We start from the raw sequence: 10,850 nt of genomic DNA on the forward strand, positions 1-10,850 counted from the left end.
TCGGCCTCCTGAGTAGCTGTGACCACAGGCGCACACCAGCATGACCAGCTAACTTTCTGTATTTTTTAGGAGCGGCAGGGTCTCACCATGTTACCCAGGCTGCTCTCTAACTCCTGGGCTCAAGTGATCAATCCACTTCATCCTCCCAATGTGCTGAGATTATAGGCATGAGCCACCACACCTAGCCAAAAATCTACAATTTAAATGTTAATAGATGATATCCTTTTCACCTTACTTCTCTTTTTTCCAATATCAAAATATGATGAATGCACTCCTCAAAAATCTATGCCTCTATAGAGTTTAATTAATATTACTTTACATTTCAATTACCTTTTTAGCAGCATCTCTCTCTTTGCAGGCTAGTTGAACTTTCTTTTCTGCTTCTGCAATTCTTTGAGTAAACTCATCTTTCAAGGAAGAAATGCTACTGCTTTCTTCTTTCACTCTGAACATTTCACTAAATTTAAAATAATATTTGAGAATGAGGATGGTGTTTACATATCCCAAAGGTATATATTAGTTCAATTCTCAAAAGGAAGATAACTTTTCTGTGACATATACCTTATTAAAATAGAACAGTTTAAGGCCTATTAACTTCTAAGAAAAAAAATAAGGAAATTTCCCTTGTTAAATTTATTTTGAAACACCTCAAAGAAAACCTGTTAGAAAGTGAAAATGTCACCAATATCTGACATGCAAAAATAAGAGAAAAGTAAATACAATGATTCAATTCTGAATCTTCTTAAGTCCCATTTTCCCAATGAGCTCCTTATAGCAAAACTGTGTTATTGTATAATACAGTTTTCTTTAAATACATGTTTTAAATCTCTAATACTAAAAGACTAAAAATGAAAGGAGAGAGTTTTGCAGTTTTTGCAAAACGACTCTCTTCAACGGCAAAGGTAATATGGTAAAGACAATTAAAAGAGAAAAGGAATCTTTAGGGTTATACTTGAAAGCCATACAACTTTCAATAATGATAAAATTACAAAACATTTTAATTTCAAAAACATTCTTAAATATGTACAAAGTATACAGGCTTCCAGAAAATGTGTAACATTATTCACATTTGCAGAATACTTACTCTTTCAGGTTATCATAAGCTTCTTCTAGAAGTGCTTTCTCCTTACTAAGAGATAATAACTGAGCCTCCCTTTTTTCCAGCTTTTCATTCAGAAATTCAACTGTCTGGATAAGGCGAATACATAAAAATCAGAACACTTAGCTTTAAAAAAGACCATTTTTACATGCAGTTGTATCACTGTAACAAAGAAAACAGCTTTATCTCATAAAAACAATTAAGAACAATATGAGGAACACAGAGGATCCAGAACAAGAAGAACTCTTAGGCAGCTGATAGGAGAGTAAAAGTAAGTACAATCAAATAGCTAGTGGGAGTGTAAGTTGAGAAACCACTTGGGAAAATGATTAGGCAATATCTAGTTGGGGATCTACACACTCTTTGATATAGAAAATTTCACTTTTAGGTATAACTTAGAGGAGAAAATTCTTGCATAAATGCAGTAGATGACATGTATAAGAATACTTACTGCAGCTTCCTGGTAATAGCAAAAATCTGGAATAATCTGTGTATACATCAAAAGAAGGGAGATGGACGCAATCAAAAGAGGTCAAAGAGGGAATTTAAAGCCTCTATATCTTAGCTAGGTTGTGGATACACGAGTGTCTGTTTTCTGTATTATTCTTTACCTGAAACACGTATCCTTTTTAAAATATGATATATTGCATTTAAAAAATAAAAGTAGGTCGGGCACAGTGGCTCACACCTGTAATCTTAGCACTTTGGGAGGCCAAGGTGGGTGGATCACCTGAGGTCAGGAGTTTGAGCGCAGCCTGGCCAACATGGCGAAACCCAATCTCTACTAAAAATACAAAAATTAGCTGGGCATGGTGGCGGGCACCTGTAATCCCAACTACTCAGGAGGCTGAGGTTGCAGAATCGCTTGAACACAGGAGGCGGCGGTTGCAGTGAGCCAAGATCATGCCATTGCACTCCAGCCTGAGCAACAGCGAAACTCCATCTCAAAAAATAAAAATAAATAAATAAATAATAAAAGTAGAGGCCGGGCACAGTGGCTCATGCCTGTAATCCTAGCACTTTGGTAGGCGGAGGAGGGCAGATCACTTGAGTTCAGGAGTTCGAGACCAGCCTGACCAACATGGTGAAACCCCATCTCTACAAAAAATACAAAAATTAGCCAGGCATGGTAGCACGTGTCTGTAGTCCCAGCTACTCAGGAGGCTCAGGCAGGAGAATCACTTGAACCAGGGAGGCAGAGGTTGCAGTGAGCCAAGATCGCGCCACTGAACTCTAGCCTGGGTGACAGTGCAAGACTCCGTCTCAAAAAATAAATAAAATAAAATAAAAGTAGGGCTGGACACAGGTTCATGCTTATAATTCCAGCACTTTGGGAGGCCAAGATGGGAGGACTGCTTGAGCCCAGGAGTTCAAGACCAGCCTGGCAGCACAGTGAGACCTCATCTCTACTAAAAATCAAAAAAATAGCCCAGCGTGGTGCGAGCCTGTGGTCCTAGCTACTAGATTGGATCAGGTGGGAGGACTGCTTGAGCCCAGGAGGTCGAGGTTGCCATGAGCCGTGATCGCACCACTGCACACCAGCCTGAGCAACAGAGAGAAACCCTGGGAGCCGTGGTTGCAGCACTACACACCAGCCTGGGCAATAGGGAGAGACCCTGTCTCATTCATACATACATACATCCATACTAAAAGTAATTTTAGAAAACTCATAAGAATTTTTAAATCTCCATAATGTATCAGTATAAAGCTAAACAAAAAGTAATGCTTAGAATGTCTCATTCCTTAGGTCCTGCTCAAACAGTGATAAACTTAAGTATAAAAAGAGTAGGAATGGTTCCTTTTTGGACTTAAAAAAATGAAGTCTTACCTGAGTTTGGTTTAGATGAACTTAGAAATCACTTACCTTCTTAAATACACTGAAATTCAAAAATATCTGATAGTAATTAGTGCTGGTTCCTAAGAATTCAAACTCCTATTATAATCTTGCAGTACATAGCTATTACTAATTGAAATATTATTGCACAGCATTTTTGTTTGTGAATATTTAACCTGAATAACAGAATCTGGCACTTTAAAAAAAAATTAAGTAATTCAATACATGGCACTTACAGGACATTTCTTCAAGACATCCTACATCTCAGAAGTCTATTAAAGATGCCAGATCCAACTCAATTTCTATATCTAAAAATCACAGTAAAAACCAAAACTAGGACTTAATGTTAGTTAAAGAATTTATATCACTTTCTTTTCATATGTATTGGGTAGAAGCAATTTGTTACTCCTAAGCAATGCTTTTGTTCCTTAGACATTTCTCTTTCTTGTTCATGTGAAATATAGCTATCAATAGATCTCAAAAATAACATAAACAGAAAACAAACTGAAGCAATATAAGGATATACACTCCTTATATATGAATGAAAATACTAATAACAGAAAAGCACCAATAATAAAAATCTTAAATTATCATTTAATATTTGCTACAAATAATGTAAACTTGCAAAAACAAATTCTGATACAAGAAAAACCATAACATTTAGGGTTTTTTTGGCACATCCATCTGCAAAGGAGGTGAAGATACATGTTAATGTAAGAAAATATTCCTTTGCAAACTGACATACTAATGAGCATAACAGAATTTGAAAGTGATAAGGACTCAACAATAAAGATGTAAGATGAAAATTTTCATGCTTAACTATATTGAAGTATCAACTTATTCTACCATAATTGCCTTGGAGAAATTTCAAATTATATTAACAATTGTTCAACTTCAAGGTCCTTAATGCTACACTGAAATGGCAAAAGCCTATGTTTTTAAATCTGTACGAATTATCATGCATCGATGAAAATATATTTTAAAACAAATGATTTAATCTCTGAAAAGCACATCTAAAAATCCCTTCCACTTACTAGAGTTACCTTGCAAACATCTTCCTTCTCAGAAAGTGCTTCTGGCTGACTTTCAGCAGGTTCACACTGCTCAGCCACCCTGTCTAACACAGTGTGTCCTTCATTTATTGGTGTAGAAGAAACCAAGATATCAGGCTGTTCACAGTTAACAGGAGTTGCACTTCGTCCACTTTCTTCCATTTCTGCTTCCTCAGTGGGTATAACCAATGTTTCATTTACTTCTTCAGATTTTCCTTCAGCAGATTCAACTGTTTTAGACTTTGGAGTTGAAGAATTAACTGTAATAGGCACTAAAGCATATCCCTTGCCTGACAATTCATCATCTGAATTGATTTCACTTACACTCCGGCTATCTAATGACTGTACACTAAATGAGTCTATTCTTTCAAAAGCATCAGATGAACAGCAACTCTCAGTGAGTTTTTGGAAATCATCTAAACGATTATATTCAGGACAAGCAGATGCAGAGAGAAGCTGAAAAGATGTCTGCATCAAGTGAAGACTTGATTTTGAATCTGTAGTCTCTTGTCTCGAGCTCGCTGAGCTCTCACTTATTACACTTTCATGATCTAAAACTTCAATATCACTGGTGGTAGAAGTACCTGATGAAAAGGTACTAACAGGAGGAGAAGGTGTATTGCTCTGCCTGTCTTCATGTTTTTGTTCCTTAGGTTCCAAAGCCATGTCCTTTGTTTCTGCTGTGAGAGACTGTGTAGACATATTAGATATACTTTCCATAGTTGTTTTCGCATCAATTACACTTTCAGATACTTTCAAACTTACAGTTGGCACCTTCATATCCGATTCTTTATTAACAGTTTCTTCATGCTTGCCTTCAGTTTTAGGTGATGAAGTACCTGCTGCCAGAGTTTCCCCTGAAACACACAAAGAGTCTTTTACTTGTGACTCAGTTGTTTCAGGAGTTCTTGACTGTCCAATGTGCAAGGATTCATGTAAGCTGCTTTTCACTTCTTCTTCTGGTCGTTGTGATTTTGCTGGAGGTTTTGATACCACTGGACTCTTCTGAATGGTCTGGACATCAGTTGGTGAGAGAAAGGCACTGAAGAAATTTTCAGATTCATCAACCACAGTCCTCCGAACTGGCTTTGTGATTGCTTTAGGAGAGGCTATTGGTGGACTCTGAGGTTCAGTGTTTGATTTCAACCCCCAGGTTGAAGTATCCCATCCTCCACTGACAGGCGAACTTATTCCTTTGATAAAAAAGTAAATATTTAAAAAAAAAACACATATATGTTACATTAATATTTCATTCATCATTATAAATCAGCATAAATATAAATTTAGAAAAAAAATACCCTATGAAATACCTATAATTTGCACCTGCTAAACTCCTTGCTTACTAGATCATTAAGTAGTTTCCAAGTTAATACTGGGACTTAAAGAAGAAAACTGGTGTGAGTCTACCTGAGAGGAAGGAGGAGCACAGACAAAAGACTGGGTCTGGCCTGGACTACCAGATGCAAGTATGTTATTCCTCCCTACAACAAATTAAGGAAGTAACAGTATATGTTTTATAACCCACAGAAAGTCTAAGATACCTATGATTGATTTCATAATAAGAGGCTTTACTTATCAATATGAAATAAACTAATATGAAACTGACTGAATATGTAGGGCCATGTGCAGTCACTGAAAAATTACCCTACCTATTCAGTCAGTTTCATATTAATTTTTACTTGTAATATCAGTAATATAGTTAAGAGGCAGACAAAGGGCAACACTCAAAAACTGAACTCAGTGAGTATGGAGGTTCATACCTCTAATCCCAACACTAGAAGAATCATTTGAGCCCAGGAGTTCAAGACAAGCCTAGGTGACGTAGTGAGACCCCTGTCCCTACAAAAAAAATTTAAAAATTAGGTGGGCCTAGTGGCCCACATATGTGGTCCCAGCTACTCAGGAGGCTGAGACGGGAGGATCATCTGAGCCCAGGAGGTAGAAGCTGCAGTGAGCCATGATCGAACCACTGCACTCCAGCCTGGGTGACAGATCGAGAACCTGTCTCGAAAACAAACAAAACAACAAAAGCCTCAAACCAAGATGCTGGTGAGAAATGTTCTTTCGCGAAGATCAAATTAAACTGATGGGAATGGTAAGTTTTAGAGAATAAATTCATTTTCATCCACTTAATCACAGGCTGATTTTCTAAATTCCACTCTCCAAGCCCACTCTAAGAGGAGGTTTTGTTCTCAAATTCTAAATTATGTCAGAAATTACAATGTCATTATGAATTTCAGAAATGTGTTTTTAAGAACTATTGCTCTTTGACATAGATCTAGGTAGTTGACACTAGGGTTTTTAAAAAAATACTGCAAAGAAAATGACTATTTTCTTGGGGAAAAAGGTAATTATCATATCAGTCATACAAATAGCTACTATTAAAATCCTGATTTTTAAAAATGGCATAATCAGGATCTTAAAAATGGTATATTTGTTAAAATATTTAAAGCATTTCTTTAAAAATGTTTTCTTTTCCAAATTAAAATGTGGCTGAACAAAATATTCACAATTAGAAGTTGGTGGAGAGAGCACAAGTAACTAAAAGCTTCTCAAAACTATCAAGCCTTACAGTAGAATCTATCCTTTAATATGACTTCAGGCCAGGCGCAGTGGCTCATGCTTGTAATCTCAGCACTTTGGGAGGCTGAGGCGGGCGGGCCACCTGAGGTCAGGAGTTGAAGACCAACCTGGTCCACATGGTAAAACTCTGTCTCTACTAAAATTACAAAAATTAGCCAGGTGTGGTGGCGCAAACCTGTAATCCCAGCTACTCAGGAGGCTGAGGCAGGAGAATCACTTGAGCCCAGGAGACAGAGTCTGCAGTGAACAGAGATGACACCACTGCACTCCAGCCTGGATGACAGAGCCAGACTCTGTCTCAAGGAAAAAACCAAATATATATATGTAAATATATATATGACTTCAAAACCAAATATATATATGTAAATATATATATGACTTCAGTTAGGATGAAAAGTAAGTAGAAAACTTCAGTTTGGAGGCATAGTTCTACACATCCATTTGCATAATATATCCAAACCAGAGAAAATCAAAATTAAAGATGCAAATGAACAACCAAGATTATGTCTGATTAATTTAAACACATTCAAAGGATGACAGGAATTAATGTTGCCTCTTGGAGAATACTTTATATAATCCCAGGGTTATCTGGCATCTATCAAAATTATACCATTCTGAAGACTGTGGTCATTTTCAGAAAACAAATATCCTTACATATAAAACCTATATTCTTTCTTGTCTAAAGTTTAGTAATTCTAATTAACTGGGGCACATATGAAAAAAAACAGTTACTCCAGCAAGGTTATATGGCATCCTGAGGATCATGACATACACACATGGACTAAAATGCCTTAAAATGAGGTACCTCAAATTTAGGTCCTGACTTTTCACTGATGTAAAATTAAGAACAGAAACCAGAAAGGAGTAGTCAAGCACATCTCTTATCCTTTTTCACACAAAGGTTCACATCCCCCACACCTGCAAATCTTTACCCCACACATCAAATGCTAAACTGCTCCTTAGACTTAAGAGTCAAAAGCAACTGAATGAAGATCCCTGAAAGATTAAGCTCAATGAAACTGCAAGAGAGATTTGGCTATTCAGAAATAAAATGTGATACAATCCAAAAATCTTGGATCACACATTCCTTGGGTAATATCTCCAGCACATTCTAATCCTCATCCTCCGTGTGACCTAGAGCAAGTTACTTGGCCATTCTGGGCCTCATTTTCCTCTTATGTAAAACACAGATATAAACTAAGCTCACTCTGGGAGTCGTTCTGAAGATGAGAAGGCCATAAAAAAGCACATTACAGGTTTACGCCTGTAATACCAGCACTTTGGAAGGCCGAGGCGGGGGATCGCCTTAAGTCAGGAGTTCGACCAGCCTGGCCAACATAGTGAAACCCCGTGCCTACTAAAAATACAAAAATTAGCCGGGCATGGTGGTGGGAGCCTGTAATCCCAGCTACTAGGGAGGCTGAGGCAGGAGAATCGCTGGTACCTGGGAGGCGGAGGTTGCAGTGAACCGAGATCGCGCCACTGCACTCCAGCCTGGGAGACAGAGTGAGACTCCGTCTCAACAACAACATAAAACCACATTAGGCGCTACCAAGCGTGAAATGTTCACGGAATGTTAGCGATTGTTCTTCCCTTCCCTGATGATTTACGTACTTCAGATCTTGGATCCCAACAGTGCAGGAGACGCGAGGCACTTTGAGGTTCAGGTTCGGGAAGGTTGTGCTTGGAAGTTGCGTCGAGGGAGGGCTTGAGGGCAAGACCAATCAACCAAGTCCCCTGTCATCGAAGTCCACAAGCCTCGCACCCACGACCAAAGACAAGGGGGAACCTGGGGCTGGGTTTTCCCTCAGGAAAACGGCAAAGACCGACTTGGAGGCTGAAGCAGCATTAGGGAATGGGCCGGGGAGAAATTACTTCCAGAGAACTCTCTCAGCAAGGAAGGACCCCTCTCTACACCACTTAACCTGTCTGCATCAGGAGAACAGCAGCCTCCGAGAGCCGGGAACCCCGCTCCTCTCTCTCTTACCCGGCTCTCCATACGGAATGGTCTCGGCCCAGATGCTCGGCTCCTCTTCCTGGATGTCCAGAACCCTGTCGATGGACTTCTGGGCCTGGGACAGGGCCTGCTTAGCGAAGCTGGAGAGCTGGGAGGCGTTGAACCAACTCATCGCCCCTCCTCAGCCGGCAGTAGCGGCGGCAGCACCAAGCGGGAAGGTCTCAGGCCTGCGGAAGGGTGCAGAGGAACGGCTTGGCTCCCTTTTCCACTCGGCTAGTTCTGTCAGCGTGTGGCCATGACCCCGAGAGCCTCCCGAGCGCCCGGGATGTTACCCTCTGCCGTTCCCGCACAGCTGAGATGAAGGGGCCCGTGTGCGCATGCGCCTGCTTCTTCCACGTACACAGCAAACAAACCTGGCACCCTAGAGTCCGGTCGACAGACGGAAGAACAGAAGACAAGAACGTTGACGTCACATCCGGGAGCGCTGGGTTGCCCTTAGTTACCGAGGAACGCGGAAGGGTTTCTGTTGATAGCGATTCCGTGCTTACAGCAGTTCTTAGCGAAGGGGGAGCTATGGCTACCAATAGAGGTCGATTTCCCCGGAAGGAATACTCCAGTTTTCATGTGTGTGCTTTCCAGGAAAACAGTTCACGTGCTAAAAGCTTGCACCTTGCCAGCAATAATTACAAAGGGAAATTTGGGCCTCACATTTCTCTTGGCCCTTTGTCTCAAATATTTAATAAGCTCTGTATTAACTTGGTATTATAAGGAGAAACACTTGTTTGGGCTTGCCTAAAAGGCAGGATCACGTATGAACACTGTGTCCAACCCGTGGAACACATGATGCATAAAGCACAACCTCTCTCTCAAAACAGCAGCAAACTCATTGCTGCAGTCAAAATACCCCTAATACTGTGGTCTATCGCAAATTCCTATGTTGAAACCTAATCTCCAATGGGACAGTATTAAGGGGAGCCTTTAGGAGACGATTAGATGATAAGGATGGAGCCCTCATGAATGGGATTAGTGCCCTTATAAGAGAGGCCCAAGGGAGCTCACAGCAAGAAGGCACCAACTCTAAGCCAGAAGAGCAGCCCTCACCAGACACCAACTCTGCCAGCTCCTTATCTTGGACTTCTCAGCCTCTAGAACTGTTAAGAAATAAATTTTTGCTGCTTATAAGCCACCCAGTTTATGGGAATTTGTTACAACAGTCCAAATGGACTAAGACACCTAGGAAGCACTAAAGCTGTTATCCTTACAATGTGCACTGTGCATATTACTTAAAATATAACCTTTTCTGTGTGCATTCTCTTCAAACATTTGGACATGGAAAAATACCTTAAACTGGTGGCCTTCCTAATCCAGTCTGCAGCTATATTTGGTTTGAGCCCAAGTTAAAGACAAAATCCTATCAACATTTAAAAGCCAGACTTCATTCAAAAATCTAGATTTCCAGCTGCTTTTGAAAAATATGAATACCAAGCATGGGAATAGTCAGCTAGAGTGGTCACCAATAATTTTCACTCACTCCAGTTTGCCACAGACCTCTATCACTCATCTTATTACACCCTCCCTGCTGTGGTCATTTACCTTATATGCCTGCCTCCCATATTTGAATATTTTACCTCACTGCAAGGAACTCTGCAAAAAAGAATTATTTTTCTTTTAAAAAATCAGATTGAACCCCTTAAGAAGTTATAATCATCTTCCAATAATTTTGTCTAACTACAATAAAAATGTGCATGTTAAAACTAACAATTTAGTCATTTACACAAGTAGTACTAAGTAACTCAAGTACTTTCAAAGAGCTAGTCTGCAGAGGAGATTTGGGGCAGATTCGGGTTGAAATTAGCTATATAATTACAGTTCCAAGACTTCTAATTGTACAGCTTTGGCTAAATAACCTACCTAAACCATCTAAAACTATTTATTCAGCTCTCAGATGGAGATAGTCACCTTCTTACAATGCTACTTTGAGAATTATTATAGCACCTATATGGTGTTAAATTTTAGTTCCTTCACTTTCAAAATTGTAGGCTGCATCTGTAACTTTTCAGATAGAGCATATAAATTTATTCCGTGTGGTTTTATAATAAAACTTATTTGTCAATTTGTAGCTAGAAAGATTAATGAAAACTTGAGTGACACATAAGTAACCAAAGAACATTTGAACAGAAAACTGCCTTCTAAGTCAAAAACAAGGAATGAGAACACATACTTGTTCTCATATTAAAATACTAGCACCTACTTTCTTAGTATTTGTGCTTAATTTTGTTTCAAGTTTTATTCACTTAAAAGAAACAAAAACATAGTCAGGCATGG

The 10,850-nt window shown here is 39.4% G+C and overlaps 1 protein-coding gene across 8 annotated transcripts in view; it reads right to left on the minus strand.

Annotated features, from left to right (window-relative positions):
- The window catches only part of TMF1 (TATA element modulatory factor 1), a 32,694-nt gene extending 23,788 nt beyond the window's left edge, over positions 1-8,906 (minus strand). For 2 of the 8 annotated variants that reach the window (XM_065538878.1, XM_015446187.3), the window contains exons 1-4: positions 8,556-8,906; positions 3,968-5,178; positions 1,085-1,188; positions 331-457 (exon numbers count right to left, since the gene is read on the minus strand). In XM_065538878.1, coding sequence (XP_065394950.1) covers positions 331-457; positions 1,085-1,188; positions 3,968-5,178; positions 8,556-8,697 — 1,584 coding nt within the window. In that variant the 5' untranslated portion in view covers positions 8,698-8,906. Of the gene's footprint in view, positions 1-330; positions 458-1,084; positions 1,189-3,967; positions 5,179-8,182 lie in introns of all 8 variants that reach the window. The other 6 variants (XM_074032660.1, XM_045385893.2, XM_074032664.1 and 3 more) reach the window with 6 other exon arrangements.
- Positions 8,907-10,850: the final 1,944 nt, after the last annotated feature.

Source organism: Macaca fascicularis, chromosome 2 (genome assembly GCF_037993035.2).
Source record: "Macaca fascicularis isolate 582-1 chromosome 2, T2T-MFA8v1.1".
NCBI lineage: Eukaryota > Metazoa > Chordata > Mammalia > Primates > Cercopithecidae > Macaca > Macaca fascicularis.